Source organism: Seriola lalandi, unplaced genomic scaffold, assembly GCF_002814215.2.
Source record: "Seriola lalandi dorsalis isolate HSWRI2012SDOR001 ecotype SW California unplaced genomic scaffold, Sedor1 jcf7180002054657, whole genome shotgun sequence".
In the NCBI taxonomy this organism is placed as follows: Eukaryota; Metazoa; Chordata; class Actinopteri; order Carangiformes; family Carangidae; genus Seriola; species Seriola lalandi.
The window spans coordinates 1,482,687-1,508,648 of NW_019525210.1; the positions used below are offsets into that span (position 1 = coordinate 1,482,687).

Genomic DNA, 25,962 nt, shown 5'->3' on the forward strand with positions numbered 1-25,962 from the left:
AGTGAGGTTTCCATGTGTTGTGTGATTATAAAGCAGGTTTAGGTTCTATATAAATACTGTGAAAGTATCAAAGCGCTCAGTCCACAGAGAAATGCACACAGCCTGTATCGAACCCTAACTTTGTGATGTCACAACAAAGCAGTCACCAGTCTCAGCCATGCCCCCACCTGGACCCACCATCCAACCTTGCAGGATTTGGTTTCTCTGAGTATTTACCTGAAATCTGCTCTATTTTTATCGGATCACTCAGAAAACAGTCAGCTCACCGACCTGTTGTTCTTAAAACCACAAATATATCTTCTTATGGATCCACACTTCAAATATAACACTGGAACACTGAAGTGTAAAATATTGAACTTAAATATATGAACTTGGGTGAAGAGTGAGGGGTTATTCTACGTGTGGTTGTGTGAGGTACTGATCTATAGTCAGTGTAATACCTGCAGTAGATTCAGATCAGTGTGATCCCAGTTTAGAGAAGCAGCGGGTTCACCAGCACAGAAGCTGCTGTTGATGGGGTCATCTGCAAAAATGTGTTTTAGCCACTTAAAAAAATTCCTACTGAAAAAAAAACCAATATCAATTTAAGTGTAGGCTTTATTCCTTTATTTTGAACTACGGCGCGCACTGTATTACTCCACAGGTCAAGCTGTTTGAGACAGACAGAGCTAAGCGTTGTTATGCTTAATATACGGACTGTAGGTAACGACTTCACACAACCCCATGTCAAATAACCTGAACTATCACTTTAACAAAACTCAAAAGATTTGAAAGTTGTTTTTTTTTACTGGCTCTTACCTTCCAGGAAGTCTGTGGTTTGTATTCATGTGTTATGAGATTCGACTTTGCAAAGACCTGAAAGATGCTCGTTTGTTCATCCATCACATTAAATGTTGTTTTGTTTTTGTTTTTGCTTTTGTTGCTGCAGTGTTATTGTATTTAGCTCAGTATCGCTCAGGAGTTCTGCTCATATTGGATGAAAATGAATTTGGTTCCCGTCCAAAGCCGATGTTCAAGAAACACTCTCTGCTCTGTATGCAGCAAAGTAGAAAATTAAGTAGTGGTAAGGCATATAACAGAGTTCCCCAGATGAATTTGAACTGCGGATGTTGCATCTTTGTGGTTCACTTTTATCTGGACGTTACCGTGGCGCCCGATGTTGGTTAACCAGGATCTTTCTGTAACTTTAACCCTGTTGTAATTTCCGATCACAGATACTGAACAAAGAAAACACTGAGAATGTGACTAACATCAGAATTCTCTTCTCCTCCAGCTTTTGTAAAAGACTTGAAATGTATGACACATGTAAGTCTGATGTGAGTATGTTGCTGTTCAGAATCTAAACTGTGGCTCCCATGGGCCCTTTTATCTGTACCTGGTGACTGCTTAAAGCTTATATTTGCTTTGTTCTCACCCCAAAGTGTTTCCATTAATGCAATTACACAGAAAGGAACAATTAGTATTTATGGTAAATTGGTTAAACCATGCAGGAACACTGATACAGCCCTTGGAATTAAAAAAAGGTTTTAAAGCTCCATTAACTGAATTTTTAGGTTGGCAGAGGAACTTCCAACAAGCGGACAGACTTACTAAAAAGTTGTTGCTAACATGTTAGCACACAGCTGCCAAACCCAGCAGTTACAGAGCAACAATGTAAAGAGGTGTTTGTGTGAAGTATTTCCTCTCTATTAGCTCTGTTTTTGGTCTCCACCAGCTCTGGAGGGAAATATCTGGCTCTTTAGCTGCTAAATGCTCCACTGTGTTCACCCGCTGGTTATTTAACCAAAACTAGGAGCTAAAAGCTGCAAAGTTGGTCATAATTCTCTGTGGGTTTGAGCAATATTCACATGAAAGAGAAGTTAGATTTATTTTATTTATTTATTTTTTTAAGAACAAACTGATTTGTGCAGCTTTACACAGCAGTGTAGTCGGGTCCATGTTTTTTGTAGGGGTGCAGATTGAATGGAGATTTGAGTGTTTTCATAGCAAACCACTTCCTTTTTTATTGCTTTTGTTTGTATCTCATATCTTCCGTTATTAAAGAAAAAGCTTTCTCATTAAGGATTTATGAAACAACGCACGCTTCACTTCAAACCACTCACTTCCTGTCTCTCTCCTTGTTCACGGAGCTTCATCGGAGATAAACACAGCTGTTGTGGTGGTAATACAGGCTTTGTTCTGAGCTCAATCACTCTGAGCTCTCCTGCACATTTTCTGTTGTTTGTATCCAGATAATGAAGTCATATTTTCACTGGATCGTTTGTTTCATCCATATTACTCCGTCTGCGGCGGCTCTGGATGAAGTCGGCCTCTTTTATTTTGTCTTTCCCTCTCGTTCTCTTTCCTCTACACTTTCACGACTGCCTTTTCTGCCCTCCCCACAAAATCTCTCTCTCTCTCTCTTGCATCATTCCATCAGCCTCTCTCTCTATCTCTCTCTCTCTCTCTCTCTCTCTCTCTCTCTCTCTCTCTCTTTATATTGTTTGCTGAAGGTCAGTCTTTGACATTGGAGCATGTGCTCTCCATAAAATGAAAGATGGAGCCACAGAGAGCTTAGATTTGCTTGTCGGACTCTTTTTTTTTTTTCTTCCTCTCACACAGCCCGATCGCGACAGAATTATGTAAGAATTTAATTCCAATGTGAAATCAGAGCCTGTGCTGCTGTGAAAAGGCAGATGTCAGATTACATTCTATATATTTCTTAAGCTGGGCAAATCCTATGAAAAGACCAATCTAACAATGAATGTATCCTTCTAACAAGTACTGATATTGTTTGCTATATTTGACTCACATACACTGTCATTCATGCCCCAAATACTCACTGGAGCTCCAAATGTGGATTCATCTGATGCCAGGAAGTACTGAGAGACGGACGGACTGGTTGGTTTGGGTCTGTATGTGGGATTTTTTTTATCCGGCCCATACTTGGGCCACATGCTTGTTTTCTTCTGGCCCAGTATACACCCTGCTCTGTGGCCTGAATCTTGCCCATATACAGTATGATTGTCAGATGCTACTTCCACATCTGGACCAATTCTGGCGCACACAGAAAATCTTCCAGCCAATACTGAAGGATAATAGCTGGAATCTGCGCAGATGTGGAGGTATATGGGCCAAAGACCGAGGCGTATGTTGGGCCATTTTATCTGGGATGGCACCTTGGTAATCTGTTAAATACTTACAAACAATATACAATATATCTTAAACTGCTCCTCCTACTGGTCATGTGTGGAGGACAGATGAGCCGGCCAGCCACAGAAACAGGCAAAGAAGAAACAGCATACAGTTTCTGTTTCCATTCTGCACATTGTTTACAGCAAGAGAATCTGTTTCCATCTGTTTGGTCACAATATAACAACATTTCTACAAAGCTTAGTTTTCCCCGAACACAGCACAAGACCAAGCCCGATGTTTTTAGATTTAGTCCTGGTTTTGTTCTGTCCTCTGCACGGCTTCATTCCCAACCAGGAGCGTTTCAGAAGTGTGACTTGATTTTATCCACTTGCTGATTTGTGATTTTTTCTGGTTGACATCTGGCCTGAGGCCATCAGTTAGGACGTTGATGTAGCGGTTTGAAATATGATCAGGAAGGTGTTTTATTTTGAAAACTGACTGCCATTGCTGTGTCTGACTTCCTGCCTGGTACGATTTGCTCTGTGCATCTTAATGTGGCTTCCGTCAAAAACAGACTAGCGGAGCAGTGCAGCGAACTGCTCCTGTGGTGCCTCTTAAACGCTCTGTGGCGTGTCCTATGGAATCTTGTCTCGAGAGGCCACGCTCAGCTCTACCGTTACACACTTCGCAAGGCCATTTTGGAAAAGTCTGTTTTTTAGGGAATTAAAAACCCAGTTTTTTGCAGAGGCCAAAACTGAGAAAAAAAGATGTTTATGAATTCATGGCTAACATGTTTTTAACTGCTATTCCTTCATACTATAGATGTGAGCATGACTTTATTGTCACGTGTCGCAGTCTCTGCAGCAGCTGGAGGTGTGTGAGCCCGGTGGAGAGTCACGCATTAAGCTCCATGTACTCAAAAAATAAAGTAATGATAATCAGGCAATTAAAACAGACCTACAGTACATTGTAATGAAGTCGAATGATCATTTAAGGCTTCGGGCTTTTGTTCAGTGGTTTTTGGGTTTTAAAGCTCGTCTCTGCTGTTATTAAATTTTATGCTCAGATGAGTGTTAGTGGGAGAGCTGCTCTCAAACTACTGTAACATAAAATTAAGTGGAAGAAATCTTAATTTCATTCATTCATTTTTCGTCCTGTTCTCGTGTCCTCTCCTCTTATTCCTCGTTTCCTTTCCTGTCATGTTTCCTCCTCTCCTCTCACCTTCCTCTCTCATTCACACTCACTCTGTCCTCCCCTCCCCCCGTTCTCTCTCACTTGCAATAAATCCATCCACACCTCCACACATCTCCCTCTCTAATTGACCCTCTCTCTCTACCTCTCTCCCTGCTCTTTGTCCATCCTCCTCCTCCTACTCCTCCTCTTTCCTCCTCTATATTTGCTGACGGTGGAGTTTGTTGTTTTTCCCCGCTGGCTCGCCTCTGGAGTTTTCACCCCGGCAGTCCGACTCTCTTGGGTGCAGAGGAGACCCAGGGGTCAATCTGTCACCTTCACACTGCTGCAGCTGCCCTCCATGCATCCATTCATCCATCACTCTGTCCATCCATCTGTTCTCACCCTTTCTTTATAATGTTTCTCCTTCACTTCTTGTGTTTTTCTGCCTCCTGTATCATCTGGAAGAATCAAAAACATACACAAAACAACAGAAATGTATCTTAAAAATGCACCAAATATGATGTTTGTTTGTCAGGTACAAATCCGGAAGTGGTGAGATGTTGTTATAGGACCAGAAAACCTCTTAGAGAGGAGCTTGGGTCAACGCAGTATCTGAATTTGTCATTGGAAACCATGGTTCACACCCGTTTTCCTGAAGACAATCAATGGTGGCTTCTTCTAAACACGATCTGAAATGAAATACTTCATTCATCCTTTCATCATCATCATCCTCACTGTAACCTGCCTTACTTACATGACCTGAGTGATTTCCTCTGACAGCGAATTAATCACACTCTCTCTCACACAACCTGGAATCCATTTCTGTGTGAACACGTGTGGGTCTTTAAACCCTGGGAGGACCCTGCCGCAGTTGTGGTATACAGGGACACTTCAGATAAATGTTGTTTAGCCAGTGTGCTGTTGTGTTTGAGAAGAGCATTTGAGCTTTTTGTGCTGAAGCTCGGTTACAGATCTCAGCTCGAGTCGCACTGAGACAAATGTCAGCAGGTTTATCAGGTTTATTCCACTTGACATTTGAAGTGGTTCGGAGAGTTTTCAGAGTCTCCTCAGTGTGTCTGTCTCGCGGTGACGACTGCCGATTATTGGATGTTGTGTTGTGATGTTGGGGGTTATGGGGTGACTTTTCAGTTCAGTTCAACGTGATGACACGCTGTACTCTATGGATGTACATACAGCTATGAAACACTGACGAACAAATGTGAAGTCAGCATTTTACCTGCTGCAGAGCTGGAACAATCACCCTTGACATTTAACATATCTCTTTTCTTTCATCTATTTGTAGACAAACGATTTCACAAGCAGTAAACAAGACATTTATTACAGGACAACTGAAAAAAGCCTTTATTCAAATTTCCACTTTTGTATTTGATCATTATTTAGTAAGAGGCTCCTGTTTTCTGATCTGCTCCTGTTTTAATTTGATGTTGATACAGTCTTATCACTCTCAATTTTTACTTGTCATCTTTCTATAGCTCCAGCTCCCAACAGTACAACAACAGATTCAGAGCTCAGTTTCTAAAAACACAGGAGGTGCAGGACTTCAAGGCTACGTAAATACTGCTACGTCTTAGTTTTAAATCACTTTTTCTACATTTACACTATTCTCGAGTTCTCGAGCACCTAAAACAGAAGCTGTGTCCGAAATCACTCACTATTCCTTATACACTAAATAGGGAGTTTGCCATTTTGTAGCACTGTCCGAATGTATAGTGAGAATTATTATATCCTATATAGTGGGCAGATAGTATCCCACAATGCATCGTGAAAAGACAGATGGTCACTAACCAAGCAATAAACACCATCCTGAATTGTGCTTACGCTGAAAGACAGAAAAAATGGTGCAGAGAAAATTACTGAGAAGTGTCCAGAGATGTTTTTTAATTTTGTCCGATGACGCTGCTGGACCAGTTTTAGTGTGAAAACTCCCAGGTTGTGTTGTAGTCTGGACGGACTGAAATGGAAACCTCTGGAAACGATGACCTACTGTAGATGTTCCTCCATTGGATCTTATCAGCCTCGACTACCAGTGGTGAATACAACATGGATAATGAATTACTAATAATAAAGTGTCACTGACCTTGTTTGTCTTTGCTTGCAGCTGTTGTGGAGTTAAAGTCTGTATTTTAATGCTACAACTGCATACTGACTGTATGCATTTTCAGCTGTGTTAGTATAGATGGAGATCGTTTCTGATACGGTTGTCTGGATGGAGATCGGTTCTGTTTTAAAACAGTATTTTAAAAAGAAAACATATTAATGTGGATGTAGCCTGACAGGAGGCCCAGAAACTTTGCAGATCACAGAACCCATCTGCGCTTTGCCTTGAGATGCAGGAAACAGTTTTTTTTTCAACAGGTTTCACCATGAAAGGCCACAACAATTGAATTACTCACATGTGAGTCGTTGACTCAACGCCGTGAACACTTGAGAGTCTTTGAGCCTCTCCACGTGCTAACGACCTCACAAGAGGTTAAATGCATGGGACTCCACCAGTCAGTTAGAATTGAAGATGCCTTTTAGATCAGAGATTAAGCATCCTGAAGATCCTTAAGAAAAAGCTCTTTGAAATACCATCACCTTAAAACAACACAAGGGGCTGCATTGGTCGTGTGTTGTTTAAGGTACCGGTGAAACATTACATCTGATCCAGGAACAGATTTAAGACTATAAAGGTTTATTAGATGTCGAAACATTGTAATGGTCACAGACAGGATTTTTACAGATCTGGAAAGTTATCATGGCAGCAGTTATTCTATTTTTCATGACGAGTGTGAGGTAAACAGTAGAAATACTTCATGTTACATGTGTTGTTTTGCTGGAGCGCCCTGTGTTCACTCCCCTGATGCAGTGACAGAATGGCTGCATTTGTTCAAGTATGGATAAAGACCTACTGAAAGTGGTTCAACACAAAGTTCATTCAGTAATTTATGAGTCAATGAATTTATTATTTATACTAAACTCTGACTCTTAAACACAAGTGTGTGTGTATCAATACTCAGCCGTCTAGTTTTATTCTCTTGTGCACTTTATGTGTAATCTCTATATAGCTTTACAGAGGGCAGACAGTATAGAGCTATGGCTGGGAAGGGAGTACAATCAATAAATCAATGTATTTAGTCAGTCTGCTGTTTACTAACCTGCCCAGGATGGAACAAAGTACATAAACAGTGAGCACCAGACGCATCTTAAAGCAAGCAGCAGAACTTCCACGTTCATCCCTTGCACATCCAATATTCATCAATTTAAACGACTCATTCAATCATTTCAATTGATAAAAACTTGGAAGAGTAAGAAGAAAAAGAAAAAAATGACAACGTGCCAGTATTGAAGCTTTTAGTTAAACATCTCTGAAAATCTTTTCCTCGTTGTTTTTCTTCGCTGCATCCGTCTCCTCTGTCGATACCTCCCACTGCTGTTTCTAAATTATCTGATGAATAATGTGCCATGAAACTCTTTAGGTTGTCGATAACTGTCTCGGCGCCGGTGCCACCAAGACGGATTCCTCTGCTTTTCTCCTGCTGCTGAGTGATGAGCTTTAGATAATGTTTTACTCTTTTCTCCTGGAAAATGGATAAATAACCTTCACGCAGCAGGTAGCCGACCTCTTCATTGTTCCTCTTCCCATCAGCTCTTTTACTTTCTTCTTTTGATCCTGTGCCTCCTCCTTTCTCGTCAATGCTTCATCCCACATCATCTCCAATCCCTTTCTCCATCATCATCATCATTATCATCATCATCATCCCTGCATCTTTGCCTCCTCAGCAGTTGCACAAGGCCTATAAAACTCAGCCAGTTATGACTCAGACCGATGTACATTTGCATACAACCTCGCAGTCACTCCTCTATTTAGTCTTGTTTTATTCATAAATGTGAATGAACTGCGACGTGGAGGCATGTTGTGCTAATTAAATGCAAATGTGAGTATAAATGAGTAATTACACACACTCATTGTTGCCTGGCTTGCAGTTTAGCAGGATCATCAGAATCAGATTTAATTAATTCTGCAGGTCCAGCACTAGTGACACTGGGGTGTCATGTTAATACTGGGACACTACAGGGACATCAGGGGCTCACTGTGCATCATTACGGCAGAGATTTAAGCTGTGAATATTCTGTGTTTTTCTGGAAATCCTTAAAAAAAATTTTAGACTTGGAAAAGGAAATGTTTTAGAATTTAATAGGATGTTTCTGTAATGTCCTGAAAACCAATAAGTTGTCTTGAAAGAAACCAAGTATATTGCTGGAATGCATCAGGATTTCAGCTAGATTTACTCGTGAAATGAAAACTGAAAGTTAGAAGCTAAGCATAGAGGTTTTTCTGTGGAGGGAAAGCCCAACCTCACACTCATTGGGCAAGACTGGCAACTTTCTTTTTTCTTTTTCTTTTTTTTTTTTTTTAAGAATTCTTTTGGGCTTTGGGCATTTTAAAAGATCAGCAACCAACAAGAAAACCTCAACACTCAACGCAGTCTGACCAATGATGTAACTTCATCGCTCAGGCAGTCAGCGACATTCTCGATCATAGGCCTGGCTCCACTGTTGTGGTACAGCCAAAAAGAAAATGACACCAGATTGCTGCATCAATTTTACCAGGTCTATTCTCTTATGCCATAAGAGCGTAATGTACACTAAAAGGATGTGCTGATATTGAGTAGAAAAAAATGATCACGACAGAAGAAAACATGGATCTGAGAGAATTGAAGTATTTAAATCAATATACAAATAAATTATTACCTTCAGTGTCTAATAATTGGCCGAGTGCAGGAGCTCCACATGCAGCGGGAAGACTTTACTGTCTCTGAACCTGATACAGGAATGAATCAGATGAGTCCTTCAGCTTCCATACACAAAGTGCTGATGGTCCAGCAGCACCATCAAACTTGAAATCTGTTTGAAAGAATTGTTTGTTCCTTTTGTTGCCAGCACTTGTGTAATCAGAGGATTGGCTTCTTCCTTTTGAACAACATTCCCCCAAAATCTCAGGTTGCCATTGTAATCCGCACCTCGGAACAAACTGAGTCCACCTCAACAAGGTGGTTTGAAGACAGTTCCAGTCAAAAAACAAGGCACCCGCACAAAAACAAAAACATGTACGTGCAGATGTAATTCTTTCATCGTTGGCAAGCAAACAGAATGAAATCAAATGCGTTGTTAATATATGAGCAGAGAATAATATTAAACCTGAACACATTTTCTTCCGTGTACTGTATTTGCATAGGAGCGCTTGCTTTTAACTTCTTTGCAGACTGTATGGGCAGTATAAGACAAGCTTGCGTGGCTTTGTCCACCTGTACACTCTTCTTCACTTGTGAACGTGGAGATTAAAAGCCTCAAAATGTTGATGCAAAAACTCCTCAAGCAGAGCACGGGTCAGAGCAGCGGCGAAGGATGAAACCCAAGACGAACAGCCTCAGAGAAGCCACATCAAGAGAAAGGAATAACTAGAGGAGAGATCACCTTTACTGAGAAGGTTCATGTTTGTTGTTCATTGTCAGCCAGCAGCACATGTCAGAAAACAATGAACATGTTTCAGTGAAGTTCAGCTTTGGGCCAATGAAGGACTGAAAAGCTTTTGCTGTGAAACCAAAATTCTTTCAAATGATTTATTACCTCCTGCTGTGATGTTTAGAAAACACTATTTTCACATTTTACTCACATATGTCTTTTTAAATTGTGCTGCGTTCGTGGAAACATGAGCTCTCTGAACGATTTCTACTAAACATAGTCTCTTTTTTCTGAACTGTTTTAATTACATATCGTTGACCCTTTAACCCTGTTGGTTGTAACCACAGTTTATCGTTGATGGAACGAAAACACAGACAGGAAGTTTCAGATGAATCTGACATAAAACAAACTGAAAAATGAAAGCAGATCCTCCTACGCTTCTCCCTCACTCTTGCCACTCCTCTGTCTTTCGCCAGCTTGTTTCCTGTCATTGTCTGTACTTCAGGCTAACATTATGTGCAGGAATCGAACCTCCCTCCTTTTTCCCTCGTCTTGCCTCCCCGCTGTTTTCGGAGGCAGAAATGTGTCGTGTGTCAGCGGCTAAATGAGAGGATTACCATGTCATTATAGTGGTTTGAGTCAGCAACACTCTGTGCTTCATGATGCCGCCGCTGCAAAACAAAATCTCCTTATCCCCTGAAGGGAGAGAAAGCTAATATCCTATATTTAGGTGAGCATTAAGGGCCATTACCCGACAGACAAAATGCTTTGTGCGGAGCTCTCCTCTTTTGTTGGGTGGAAGCCTTTTTTTTCCTTCCTTTATTGCATCTGAAAAGAAGTGGAGACATCATCCTTCAGACAAGCTCACAGCCAGCTCTGATGCTTCCACTCTTTGGCTGAAGGAGATTAGCTAACAGCAGGTCAGGCATGCAGCAGGAAAGTCAAATTTACGATATCACCCTGACACACTGCTGTGATGTTGGAGCTGCAGATGGAGGGAGGGTGGGGTGGGGTGGGGTGGGACAGTTTGGGGTTTTTGAAGATTAAAGGCATGTTTTCTAACCTTTTGTGTTGGGATATGTATTCATGTTGACCCAAGCGGCTTGGGTTCAGTTTAAAATGCTGGAGATGCTTTTGTCCTGCTGAGCTAAACCTCTAAAGCTGCTCTTCTTCTGCAGGGATTTCTGTTGACTGGCTGCAGCGAGAGCCAACACAGAAAATGTGTCATGTTTATATAGTGCAGTGTAGCGTCAGCATGCTGTGGTCGGATGAATCTGGCGTCCCAAGTTTATGTTAGGGGTTTCAATTATTAATCATTTTAAGGTCCCATATTTTACACTTCTCCTGTGTTTTATTTGAAGTGTTGATCCATAACAAGATATATTTATGGTTTTTAAGAACCAAAAACCACCTCAATGTAGTTCTACATCTCCTATCTCTGGAGATCTAGTGACAACACGTCGCTGAGACAATCAGAAAAGGGGAGGCTCTGAGCCTCTCTTCTGATTGGCTGACTGTTTTCTGAGTGATCCAATAAAAATATAGCAGATTTCAGGTAAAAACTCAGAGAAACCAAATCCTGCAAGGTTTGATGATGGGTCCAGGTGAGCGGGGCTGGGGGCATGGCTGAGGGCGGTGACTGCTTTCTTGTGACATCACAAAGTTACGGAAGTCCTGACGGCTCGTTTTAAAGCTCAGTTTCTGAATATAGGTGGTGTGCATTTCTCTGTGGACTAAGCATTTTTATACTTTCACCGTTTTAATATAGAACCTAGACTTGCTTTATAATCAAACAACACATGGACATCTACCTTTATAAAATATGGGACCTTTAACTCCCGGACCCCTGGTCGGCCTGTTTCCGGACCCATCCACGGACTTTCCTGCAGATTTTAGCCCTTGAATGATATTAAAAACATCTCTTACTCAGTGGAGCCCTGCATTGTTTTTTGTGTCGTGTTTTTGCATCGCTCAAACTTCCTCTCCTCCGTCTCTTCATCATCCACAAACACGGCCTCATACGTCTTCAGGAATATTTGTTTGTTTGCTGCCTCTCTGACCGCCGCTGTCTTCACTTGTGAAGCTGATGAACCGGGACTTTAAAGCCTCCTGCTCTGCTGCTCTTCGCTGTAAGTCGCCGTGAATGAGTGTCAGCTAAATGCCTCCAATGTAAAATGAGATGGGATTGAAAGCAGTTAATGGAGTTGCGGCTGTGATTAGCCCTCGGAGCTGCTGCAGTGAACTGCGGCGGCGGTTGGTATCAGCGGGGTCCCGTCGGCTCTGCTTGCTAGCTGACATGAGAGCACTTCCTGCAGGAAAAGCCCCTAATTAATTGTTATCATCGGTTGTTTATTTCCACCTGCAGCCATCTCTCATTTCCTGTCTTCGCTCAACATCACGTCTCTTTCTGCCCAATTTTCTGTCACTCAGATTGTTGCCTTCTTTTTTCATTTCTCACTCTCCTGTTTACAACCTTCTCCTTCTGCCTCTTTCTCTTTTTAATCTCATTTTCAGTTTTTCTGCCTTTCTTCATCCCTTCCACTCGATGTCCTATTTTCTGTCACTCTTTCTCTTCTGCTCTCCATCATTTTCCTCCTCTCTGTTGAATTCATTTGCTCTGTCGCCATGATCGTTGGCAAACAGCAGGTCGGTGTGCAGCTTCATTTTAGAGGAATAAACTCTCAGGAAGTAGTGTTTGTTTCGAGGGCAGGAATCTGAAATTTGGCACTTGAAAAATGAAAAAACAAAAAAGATCTTCAAATTTCAAGTACCCCTGGTTCAAGATCTCCATTAGTCCATTAACTCGGTTTCTTACATGCAATTTGGGAAAGATTTACTTTTAGCACAAGGTTAAAGAAAAAATTCCACATTTTGGTGCTAATGGTTTCTTCTCAAGAGCCAGACGAGGAGATCGATATCAGTTTACTCTCCTCTCTCTCTCTACAAGAATGCAAATAAGTGTTTATTTTCCTCATAGCATCAAACTCCAAAGTAACAAAAGCTGCAGCACCAGAGGGATGTACTGCACACGACCAGGTTGTATTCTGTTACCCCACAGTTATTGTACTACTTTTTTATTCACTTTGCAGTAAAGAGAAAAATGGGGAGGTTTATCTCGTCTCATCACTGATTTCGTTCACTGTGATAGAGAGGAGAGTCACCCATGTGTTTCTGAAGGTTGGTTTTGAAGCTCAGAGTGAGCTTCTCTGCTGTTGCCATCTTGGCAGTGCCTGACTCCGCCTAACTCCCGGCTAATCCAAAAATGGGCAAAGAGGTGGGGCGTGTGTGGAGCCGAGACTTCTGTGCATGCCGGTTTGTGGCGAGCATACGTTCACCCACCTGTCACTCAAAGCCACGCCCTCAGTTATGCAGAACTTTGAGCCTTAATATAATATATAAACAGTTGTCATGAAGGAGGAAATTAGCTGTAGAGACCAAAACATTTTTTTGTACCAGGCTGTAAACATGTTTATTTCTCCTGTAAAGTTGGACATTTCAACATGGGAGTCTATGGAGACTGGCTCACTTTTGAAGCCAGCCTCCAGTGGCCATTAGAGGAACTGCAGTCTTATAGCGCTTCACTGTTGGCTTCATCTTTGAGCCACGGGGCTTGATGCTTGGTCTGTAGTGATGATGGCTGCAAGAAAGAAAGATAATGGAGTCTTTTCTCAGGCATCAGAAACTTCATACAGGTTCATGTTAGTGGAGGTGCACATCAGAAACAGCAGCAGCACCGTGAGCTATGCTGTTTAACTCAGACTTACTGCATAAATCCACCTTTACTTTCATACAGACAGTCCCACGGAAATGAAAGCTGGAAGCTGGAATTTGCATTCATCTGTATGTATAGGCACATCGCCGCCAGAACCCAAGTCATTCACATTCAAATGTATTTATAGAGTGCAGTTTGAAGTGCTTTATGTAAGAAAACAAAATAAAACAGCAATAATGTGGTTATACATAGAAACATCTATACACACACACATACACACGGTGTGTTCATTTAGGAAAAAGCTCGATGGAAAAGGCTTAAGTTTGGTTTTAAAAGGAACGCACTTTTGGAACAGGTCTGAGATCACCATTACAACTGTTCCACTATTAAGATTCATAAATACTAAAATGGTTTTAATTGTTCTGTCTGTCATTTCCATACTGGTCTTGCATAAACCGCTTCCTGAAGCAATGTCAGTGTAAGAGATGGAGGACAAAATCCACAGTCCTTGTTCTGTGCAAAAAATACATTGTGTTTCCGCACTGTTTCTTCACTGAGCTGCTGCAGGGGGACAGGAACACAAAGAGGTAATCCTGTATAAAAAGACTTGAACTTTGGAAGATACCTGCTCGGTTTGTTGTATCAGACTGCTGAAGCTTCATAGCAGCTCGCAGCAAAATTACTTGAGGATGGGATATTTGTCCCAGCGTGGAGGGGAGGAACAGTTCCAGGAAACCAATAATCCTATCAGTTTACATATGAGTATTGTGTTATGACAGATGTCAGAAAATATTTTGCCATGCAACTTGTTTTGGATTCTGCATCTGTTGGCCACTACAGGATGTGCATTTTAAAATGAAATGATATTATTGGCTGGACCACAAGAGTTGGGGCCAGCCCTATAAACACGAATGTCCCTGACTGACCGACCGACTGAGTGAGTGAGTGAGTGATCAAGTTACACCATTAGTCAGCTGAATACCACGACTGACTCATGAAGCCTTTATTTACTTCAGCTCCAGAACAGCCTTTATTTCCAGTTCCCTCTGTTTGATATGTATAATACGTTATACCAGTATTTAACAACAGAGCCTTGTTTTCAGTTGCTCCCGTTTGCCGTGTTAAAGCTACTGCATTAGGCATTAATACAAACTCACCGCCTTCTGTAACCTTTTCAAATTAAAAGAGCACCGACACCCATAACTTATTAACAGAGCTTTTATTGCTGTGCTGCAGTAAATGTACTGTCTCGTTGTTTACATGCTATCCAGATCCTATAATTTCTTTAGCTTAACAGTTAGCAATGAACCCCCCCAACACACACACACACACACACACACACACACACTCTCCTGCTCTCTCTGCTCGTCTGTCTTATGTTTATTTATTCCTCTGCCCCCTTTAGTAATAATGATACATGTAATAAATGTAGTTTATTTTGTGGCTCAGTGAATTGGCAGCACTCCTCCTCTTCCCTGCAGCTGGTAGTAAGTGGTAAGCTGTTATAAGAGGTGTAGCCCTGAGCATATGATTCGCACCCATGCAGCCACAGCTATGTATTCAAAGCCATGAGGTTGTGCGGGACACGTCCACTGTGTACACCTCTGAGTTGGAATCTGTCCCTTTAGTCTATACTTGGAGAAACTCTTTGGCTCTATCAAGTGCAGTTATTGCTGCTTCTCTAACACATTTGTGTACGACTGCCGCTGCTGTTTGCCAGCAATCAGTTTCCACACTGACACTGTGGAGAGACGAAACATACAGCTCACAGCAACAGATCATAATCAGTACGTATTATAGTACCTCGAAAACAGTTAGACCGTCATTATCACCTTCATCGGTATCACTTATCAGAGGAACTCTCCCTCTCCTCGTCTCTCTGCTCTCTCATCAGCGGCTTTTATCTTTGACTTCATCTCTCGGCATCGGCAGGTCGTGTCTCGCTCTCTGCCACCGAGCTCGTCCCGATCGACTCCAGCCAATTTAAAATCCATTTGGGAATCTCATTTAAATTCATGTGGGACGCCTCATTGGCGGGGCGGCGATAAACATTTAGCGCGGGGCGGGTTAAACAAACCCAGGACGTGCTCTGGGAGGGGCGGGAGGAACATAAGTGTCCACGCAGAGATGAAAAGATGAAGCAATTGCATGATGGGATTGAACAGCGTTGGCGGGGGATCTGCCGCTCTCTGTTGTTGTTGTTGTTGTTGTTGCTTGGAGATGTTCAGTGCAAACATGCAAAACACACACACACACACACACACACAAACACACGCACACACGCATGCATAGAAACAGGAGCTAATGAAAAAACCTCGCTTCAGTGTCTCTAATCTACTTTGAAGATTTGGACTGGTTTCGTCATGCTCCCTCACTCAGCCATTTTAAATCTCTCTCTCTCTCTCTGCAACATGTGATCGTCTCTTCTTCTCTCACGCTCACTTTTGTTCTCTAATATTTTCTGTCCAGCTTCTGCCTTTTTCTCTCCCTCCCTCCTCTGTTTCTTTGTGTCTCCCTTTTTCCTGTCCGCTCATGTTCTTTCCCTCTCCTCCCTGGTTTTTCTCATTTCTTTATCCTCTCTCTGGTTTCTCTTCCTCTCTTCTTTTTCCTCTTTCTCATATTTTCTTTCTCTCTCTCTCTCTCTCTCTGTCTTTCTCTTCACCTCCCTTGTTTTCTCTCAGACTACATTCACACCCATCTGACTAGTTTGTGTTGCAGCGGCCTGCCTCCATTCCAGCCTTCAAGATCTTCATTCAGAAAAACCACAGTCTCTTCTTCTTTGTCTCTTTTAGTCGGCGTTGGTTTCAGCAGTGTGACAAGGGTTATAATGAAGCTGAGCTTATGATTGTGTTATTCATGTGCTTATTGGATTTATTGCTCACATGTTCATATTTCTCTATATGTGCAGTCAGTCTAGATCTGAGGTCACTAACAGGTGGACCTGTTAGTCTGGGACTCCGTCCTGTCCATGCCCAGAATTATAACCTATAAATTAATGAGAATTATTAAATTTTGACGGAGCGTTTCTATTTTGACCGCCTCAGCTTTTCTAGCCTTTTACGACACTGGTCACGTGATACTGCTCAGCCAATCACTGCGACTCGGGTCAGTGAGATTGCACGCACATGGGAGAGAAACCATGAGAGACACTAGTCAGAGAGAAAGGTGGGGAAAGTGGTGGAGTGGGATATGAGAGGGAAAGAAAAAGAGAAGGAGGTGTTAGCTGACCCTGCTTTTCTTTCTTCCACGTCCCTGTTTTTTTTTTTTTTTTTTGGTTTGGAAATAACTGTACAGTCGCCACAGTGATGCCATCGTTGCTATGACGCTTGCCACTGCTTTGGCACGTTTTTCTCATGCGCCTCAATCGTTTTCAATCAAGAAATCATTTCACAAAATGATCAAAGATACACTTAAAAGAAAACAGCTGTATTGGGTGATCTCCTATACTGAGTTTTTCGAAATCTTTTGATTCTAGTTCTGATGTCCAACTTTAAAACTTGTGTTGGGGTGAATCAGTCTATTCTAAAGGTGTGTGTGTGTGTGTGTGTGTGTGTGTGTGTGTGTGTGTGTGTGTGTGTGTGTGTGTGTGTGTGTGTTGAAGGTGTTGGACTCCAGACTGTGTGTGTCCGGTCAGGTTCTAACGCTGGCCTCAATGTGGATGATTTAGATGATTCAGATTCAGTAATAATCCATTTATCATTCGTTTCTCGCCTTTATTTCTGGTTGTTGTTTTGGGGACTGTTCTCTCTTGCTTGCGTGACTTTTATTTTGACAGCATGCTTCATGTGAGCGCTTAAACTAATCTAATTTACTGGATGTGAATAACGAGCCAGATTTCCCTTTAAACTCCTCACAGCTGATAATGTTGCTGCCTCTGCCTTCTACTGCGGCTAATAAATAAAATGACAAGATGCTGTGTACAGGGTGTTGCTGCGTCGCGTCGGCCAAGTTGTGTGTTTACAGAACAGCTGCTGCATGTCGACTGCATGTCCGAATGTTTCATTACAGGCTGTGTCGGTAATAAATGATGCTGTGAATGTGCGGCAGCGGTTCAATCCAACCGTGAAAATCAGGGGCTTCGTGTGCAACATGGGGAAGATTAAGATGTGATACCCGCTGCAGACTGAGCGCTTAATGACTCCTCCTGTCCCGCAGGTGGCGGTACAGGCAGCCAGCAGACCATTCTCCATGAGGAGCAGTGGAAGATGCCGGCTCTGCCAGCACTGCTGCTGTCGATTTACGTCGCCGTCCTGCTGCTGACCATGGCACCGCTCTCCTTCAGCCAGGCCAACACCCTCTCTGCCGTCCGGATGGGTGAGTCCCGTCACTGGGGTTAAGTCCCTACATTCTCTCTCTGGTCCTGCTAACACCTGAAAGTTTCAGAGGTCTTACCTGTTTACCTCCAAGTTCCTGTGATGATACTGGAATACTGGATCAATTCCCAATCATTTCCATATATCTTTTTTTCTGTAATGGTTTTATTTTTGACACTTTAAGTACATTTTTGCCTCAGTAGGATTTTGAATGCAGAACTACTTGTATTGGAGTATTTTTACAATAATATACTGATACATTTACTTTTGAAATGGATGTGGAACTGCGGCAACCAGTGACCCGCTGGTGAGTCATGTTATGTGAAGTCTTAAAAATGTGTGTTTTCACTTCAAATACAAGACAATCTAAGGAATAAGAATGACTTGCAGTAAGGTTTATCCTCTTCCTAATAATAATAGCAGTGCACACAGGGGAAACCTGTGCAGAGTCTGGTCCAGCCAGGATTTGATTGCGTGACCTTTTCAGTGGAGAGCATTTGCGCTAACCCTGAAGCCACCATGCTAACTGATTCCCACGCTAATGTCAGCCAGCTGGTCGGTGCACCAGACTGAAACGTCCCAGCAATTGTTGGATGGACTGTCATGTCTGTCTCCGGAGGATGAATTCTATTAAAAACCCTGGTGAACCCCTGACTATTCATCTAACTACGCTTGTGTGTATCTGACACTTGTTATGTAGCTGTTAAAAAAGAGTTTTTATTTTTTGTATTTTAACAAAGTAGTGCCCCTTTGATATTTTGAGGACCTTACCCCCGCATGCTCCCAGTAGAAAGTATCGTTACAATCCGACTCTCTATGAAGAAAAACACCCACTCTGTTTCTTCTGCCTCTTTCTCCTGTGTGAATATGTGACCAGATAAAACCTTCTCCCTCTGTCGTTACTCCTCCATTCTGTTTGTTTTTGTCTCTCCTCTTCTTCCGCATCGTTTTGTTTCACCTCTCGCCTCCCACCTCTGCCTCTGTTTGCCATCTTGATTCCTCTCACACTACCTCTTCGCCGTGTTTGTCTTTCGATGAGCCCCTCGAGGCTTCCCTTTGTCCCCGCCGCTCTCTCTCTCGCTCGCTCCTTGTTTCCATCTCTTCTTCTTCTTCCCTCTTCCGCCCTCGTTTCGTTTCCGCCCCAGGTTGCATCATTTGCAAGTGCAAATAAACTACATCATGTAGTGTCTCTGCGACTTCCCTGCGTGACTCACAGCGAAGGCCCGAGCGCCGCTCCGCTATCGGCTCCTCATCACGCCCCGCGGAGGAAGATTAACTCCAATAACAGCAGAGACTTAACTTTGGAAGCGAAAGGTCAGCTCTCCCCTCGCAGCAGATAAGGGTTTTCTTCCTCCTCATCTCCCGGCGCCGACGGCCCCGCAGTTCAAATCCCTGTTGCTTTCATCACATGGGACTTAGGCAAAATCAGTAGGCACTTACGCCTACGCTGCCATGGCAACGGGGTCGTCTACCGATGTGTAATGACTCACCTTTCACTCTCCCATTAATAACATCTGACTGCGCCACACAAAGATGCACATGCACTCTTAGATTTGACACATGCAAACACACACACACACACACACGCAGGGGCACACACACACACACACTGCGAAGCCCGCACATGTTCCTTTCATGTCTGAGAAGTCGAGTGGCAGGAAATAACAGAGGTCACACTTTGACCTTCACAGATGAAACGATGGAGAAGAAAGAGTGAATTCAGAGATACAGAGAGAGCGAGGGCTCTGCCGTCTCTTATTTATTTATGAAGGAGAGAAATGCAAGAATTATATACAGTTCATCCACTTATTAACTTTTCTTATTTTCAACAAATCTCAATCCAGCTCTCATCTCATTGGAACCCATTCAAGACATGAATGTTTTAAAAACATCACAAATATAAAGCTTCATTTATAAAAAAAAAAAGAAAAAGAAAAAAAGGTTCAGTAGAGGGAAATATATAAAGCATTTGTTGGGGACTATTTTCAGCAGCGGATGAAGCCACAGTTAGTGCTCTAGTGAAGATTTGTGGCAGCAGGATGATGTGTGTTTGTGGGAGTGGGTCAAAAAAACAAAATAGATCTAGTCCTAGAATCATTTAGAATGAGACTGAATCATCCTGGAAGTTTAGTTCATATTAAATAAAGAAAAGCCACATTGTGTGTGTGTAGAACCAGTCCAGTCAGTTGTAGAAGCCATGTATTCGATTTGTGTGATATTCCTCCAAGCGTGAAGTGTACGGTGAGGCCGAGGCTGTCCACAGAAAAGTTAAGGCTTAAACACAGGTGTTGCTCACTGTAACGGAGCAGCTGGCTGCTCGTAGACTCTTTGACACTCTTAGACACTTTGTGGATATTTTTTGGTTTAACTTTGTTCACAAATCTTATTGGAAGTCATGGACATTTCAGATTACGGACACAAGAAAAATAAACGCATCACGATGCAAAGCATTGGTAAGGACCGGATATCATTATCCCAAGGACTCCAAGACCCTCAAATACAAAATGTAAAACTCCTTTTAATGGGGGAAAAAAACAAAAACAAAAATCTGATTCGATTTTAATTTCTTCCTGTGCACATCACTGAAATGCATCATAAATTTCCTCATTAATTCCTGTTGTGAAAGAATCTTCAAAAATCCTGTTCACTATTGTACATATATGAAGAAAAACAACTGTCTGATATTTTTTACATTACAGAGATTAAATTCTGACCACTTGTCAAATCAAATACAAGAATTACATCATCAAGTGTTAAGATGTTTGGGTTGGGAGTAAAAGTTTGAATTTATTTATTTTTTTAATTTTTGATAAAACCAGAGTTATGATGCATTGTTTTTTTTTTTTTTATGTAGTCTTTATAATCATTTTAAATCTATACATTTCTCAAGGCAGTTTAGCATGCACTGCACATGAACTCACTAACTCGTGTAGATATGTGACAGGAAGGGTTGAATCCATTCACTGACTCTAGATACCTGAGAAGTCCTCTCTTAGTGAGCGCTGTTGAGCTGCCTGTGAGCAAGGCATTTGTCTGACAGCTGCTCATTGACTGACACAGCTGGCCTCCTTTAGGTAAATAAAGGTCAGAATTAACCCTCTTGCATAAAAAAAAAAAAAAATGAACAGACTGTTTAAATTCAGTCAGATGAACCATTTGACTGTGTTCAGGTGCATGGATGTCTAGTTTCAGCTGTTTTTCTCTCTTTAAGTGGTGGAAAATCTCATTTAGTTCCACTCCAACACACTCAGCTACGACCAAATTCTCAAGGTTTTTGATTCAGTGACCGAGAAATGAAAATGACTGTATGTACTGAGAACTGTATGGATACTGGAGGGTACAGTCATTTCCACTTCTTTTGTTCTACATGGAAATTCTACATGTTCCGCTTCTTCCTCGTGTCTGTCAGAATAAGAGAACCTGTCTCGGGAGGAACCAAACCATCACGAGTATCCTCTGCAACACGTGGAAAGTATCTCGGAGTTAAGAGTGTGTGTGCGTGTGTGTTCACGAGGGGTCTTATGCACCACTTTAGCCACATCATGTTTGTGTTTTTTTTTTTTTCCTCTTTCCAAGTAGTGAATCAGAATCAGGTTTATTGCAAAGTAGGTTTTCACATACAAGGAATTTTCTTTGATGTTTTTGTTCACAACAAGAAACACAGTGAGAAGAAAAAAAAATATATATATATAAAGAAAGATAAAGCAGAAGAAAATACTGCTGGACAGGTAGCTTAAATATGAATAGAAAAATCTTCAATAAAATACTGATAATAAAAAATGTGTAAATATATAAAAATGATACAAATATGTGCAATGTGCAATATTGTGCAATATGAATGGGTTACTCAATAGGAAGCAAGCTTGAGTTTACATTCTAACATACAAAGCTTTCCTGATCAATAATAGTACATTATTTTTTATTTTTTACTCAATATAGTAAAACATTTTTAAAAACAGCCAAAGAAATAAACTACATTCTAATAACAAAGAAGCAAACATCTGTGTATTTACAAAGACATCTGTACAAAATCCAGTGTTACTCCAGTCTGAGCCACTTTGTGTACTTCCTGTTTACAGAGCCTCGGCGGTGTAGGAGCTCAGCTCGCACACAGCTCGTGGACCATGAGGAGATATTCACTGAATGTGATAAAAGTGTATTGGATAAGAATCACTTTCTCCACCTTTTGACCTGTAATTATAACCAGCACTTCACATGAAAACCCATCAAATCGCCGTCGCTGCCACGCTGACAAAACCACCCAGACGAGGTCAGAGACGGCGACTGTAATAAGAGGAACTTTGTGTGTTTGTGTTGCAGGTCTGTGGCCTGAGCCGCCACGCCAGCTCGCGGGTCAATACGTCCCCAGTTACTCTGCCAATGAGTACGATTCATACAGTCATAACTTGCACAAAGATGAAAGTTTGCTATTGACTGGAAGGGCCCTAAAAAGTCTACAGCCATGCTGGCAGCTCTGTAAAGCTGCACTGGCAAGGCTTTGCTAAAAGCCAATATCAACATGCCTACTCTACGTGCATGTGTGCTTTTAACCCAGTAACCTCAGCACTGTTTGAAAACAACCTCCTTAAACCCTGAGAGTTTTTCTGAAAAACCAGATGTTCACTAAAACTTTTATTTCTCAGCCTCTGAAGCAGGTAGAAACATGAAATAAAAACCCGTTGAGAGCTTAAACCGTTCACTTTTATTGTAAATCATTGGCCTTTGTCTTTGAAGTTCTATATGGCTGGAAAAATAAGCACATTTGTCAAGATTCTCACTTCAGTTCAACTTTTTATTTTAAGAGTTAATTTATTTTTTTTTAAGATGTTGATGAAAATATTTGCAGCTAAAACTGCCTAAAAAAACAAAAAAACAAAACAAATGAAAAACATTTCACCTTCCTGATATGAATTTCAGCGAATCACCATGCATGTCATCAGTCACATGACTTAAAAACAACGTAATCGGATACTATATGTCTCCGGTCTTAAAGGGCTAAAGAGTGGTTCAATTCAGCTTTTTACTCTTTAAAGAAAGGATCAGAATCAGTAAAACAACCAGAGATTTCCCTCTTATTTATTCACTCATTCTTCTTAAACCTCATGTCTGCATTACCCACAATGCAACATGAGCCTGCAGCAGATATGAGGCAGGGGAGAGCTACAGAGGTCTGGATTTTTTATTTTTTTTTTTTTACTTCAAACTTGACGTCTTTGGTCCCGACCCACGCTGCCTCAGGTGACATCACATGAGGACATTTATCCGACTTCACCCAGCTCCCACCGATCACAGATACTTGTTTCCACGTATGCAGTTGTGCTCCTGGAAACATCTGGGAACTCACTGAGGTGGGAAATAGATGGAGTCCTCCTTTAAATCAGCATCGCCTTTTTTTTTCTTCTTTCTTTTCTTACTATGGATTGCGTTACACTACCCAGCTGCTCATGTTATTATGTCTACCCCTCTGTGTTGTTACACTTATGAAAATCTGAAGAGCGTGAAATAAATCTTTAGGTGACATCATCATGCAGATACTTTCTCTCCTGGAAGGAGTGAAAATCAAGCCAAGCACATAAATATTGTAGTGAAGGATTTTAACAATTCAGTAGCATCAGTGTCCTTCAGCTGCAGCTTAAAACTTCCATGAATTATTTCAACCTGTGCTATCAGTCATTCTGAACGAATCATTAGATGATGTTCATCATTAAATATCAGCAAACTACGCAGGAGCGGCTGTGTTAAAGGTAGTCTGTCACCGCAGGACGGCTGTAAGAGTTACGCTTAACTCAAATTACATTTTTTAAACCTTTCGAGCATACGTCATTTTGTAAGTGAAGGTGTCAGTTTCTATTCCAAAAGGCAAATGTCACATTTTGGAGGAAAACCCAAACTAAATATACATTTCAACACAGAGTCTGTTGAAGCCACCGGCTCAATATCAAAGGTCAGAAAACATTAAAGAAAACACACACACACCTGGAAAAAAAAACAAAACAGAAAAGACAAATGTAAAAGCAGTGATGAAGACAACGCTATGTTAAGGCAGAGAGAGAGAAAAAAATCCACCAGAGGAACGAGAAGTAAACAGATCCTTCGTTGGCCCGCAGCTTTAATCTGAAGGATTTTTCCGTAGCACCGTTTTACAAACAAGCCCTGTGGCTCGAGTTTAACAAAGTATCTCAGCTAAATGACTCTCAGACTAACACCACGGGCTTCGTCTCTGATGGAACTGAGTGTTTTCTCATGGCTTTAAAATGATCACTTGTTTGGAATACATCAGTGCAGAGATTTCTCACCGTAATGTATTCAAGATTTAGAGCTTATACCTGCAGATACTTAATCAGAAAACATATATTCTCTCACTCTTTAATATTTGCTTTGTTGAATTTAGTAACTATATTAGCGTAAACTGTGGATTTGGCCAATCCTCAACCATTCATGTAAACATGAGGTTAAACCACAGAAGTACAGCTGAGTATCTGCATTAATATTTTAGAAGATTTGGAATATTATTATTTCACTTTCTTCAACAGTCAGATTATCTTTTTGTTAACTGTGAAGCTACTGCCAGCAGTTGTTAGCTTAGCTTAGCATAAAGACATGAAACAGGAGGTAAGAGCTATGGTATAAATATAACAGGATTCACCAACCAGCACCTCAGATGCTCCCTGATCAACACAGAATGTACAAAATATCAAAACATCCGTTTAGCATGTTAACATGCTAACATTTGCCAATTAGCACAAAACACAAAGTAAAGCTGAGGCTGATGAGAACTATATTAGTTCTGCAGCATCTGACCATAAAGCAAATGGAGGACAAATGAAAACTTTGACCTAGATCAGTAGATCCTAACCTGTGGGCTGTGGCCCAGTGGTGGACCATGAAGGTACTGCAAGTTGGCCAACCAATCAGACAGCAAAACAGAAAATACAAAATGATCTTTAAAAATATCAAAAATGTTTCAAAACTCCTTTCATTGTTTGTTTAGTTTTTTATCTCGTATTAAGGCCAATCACATCAAGACAATGATAGGAACTTTTATGTTGTCACCGGCCGGATCACTTCACTGCATCGTATCCTCGTTTGCCATCTCAGTCAAAAAGATTACGTCCATGGCAAAAACTGGAGTATTGAAGTAGATAGCTGGTTGGCAACAAGAAGAGTTAAAAGGACGGAGTAAAGAAACAAGTCATCTCTCCCTGTCAAACGAAATTTTGGAGATGTGGAGATTTTCAAGTGGGCCATTGAGTTGAAAAAAGGTTGGAAACCATTGCGCTTGGTGAAAAGTCAGAGGACCGTCAGAGTTATTACAGTTCATCCTCAGGGGAACATGAACGTCTGAACCACATTTCATCACAATCCATCCAACAGTTGATATTTGATTCTGGACCAAAGTGGCGGACCACAACGGTTCCAGGTTTAATGCGAAGGTGACGGGACTCTGACACAAACAGACCAAGATATAGAAGAAGGAATAACAGAGGTACCGCTGCTCTCACCTCTTGTTTACACTGCAAGAAACAACTGAATTCGTCAGGGACCTTTTTTTTTGTCCTGCCACATCGCACTTCCCCGCCTAAACAAACTTTTCTATCATCCGGGTGGCCCTGCACAGAAAGGAAAAAAAAAAAAAAATCGATATGTCCGGTAAATACATGGACACACACTTGTATACACTGTGCGACAGGTGCACAGAGGCGTCTTGTTTGCCTCTGAAAGGACAGCGGCCACAGGAGGATTGCAGCTCTGTGGTGCCACAAACCACCCAGCAGAGCCATTTTGTTGTTTTTGTTTTTTTTATTACGCTTTTTGTCTTGTCTCGTTGAATCTGTCGACCTACCCGCGGCCCCCAAGAGTCCAGACTTCCGCACTCATATCAGAGAATGTCAAATGCACGGAGCTCAGAGGTGGGAAGTGACAAGTAAACCTGTTAGTCAGTTTTCGGGTGAAGTTACACCGCCTCCGGGGATGAAATGAAATCAGTCTGCAGAGCTCCTTCTGCCTTGATAAAAGGAGTTTTTATCGTCGTGTTTCAGGTTAAAATCCAGAACAAAACGCAAAGCAGCGGAGGTTGGACTCATTCTACAACCTCCTTTACATAAATACGAGACGACGTTTTTCTGCACCGGCGGGCAGGGAGACGGCGGAGAAGACGTCTCTCACCACGAGGGTAAAGAGGGA

At 41.7% G+C, this 25,962-nt stretch overlaps 1 protein-coding gene across 1 annotated transcript in view; it reads left to right on the forward strand.

The window, feature by feature from the left end:
• Positions 1-17,635: 17,635 nt before the first annotated feature.
• LOC111665665 (glutamate receptor ionotropic, kainate 5-like) overlaps positions 17,636-25,962 on the forward strand; it is an 80,756-nt gene continuing 72,429 nt past the window's right edge. Inside the window, exon 1 of the mRNA XM_087177820.1 lies at positions 17,636-17,779. Within this exon, the coding sequence (XP_087033946.1) occupies positions 17,671-17,779 (109 nt within the window). The 5' untranslated portion in view covers positions 17,636-17,670. The remainder of the gene's footprint in view (positions 17,780-25,962) is intronic.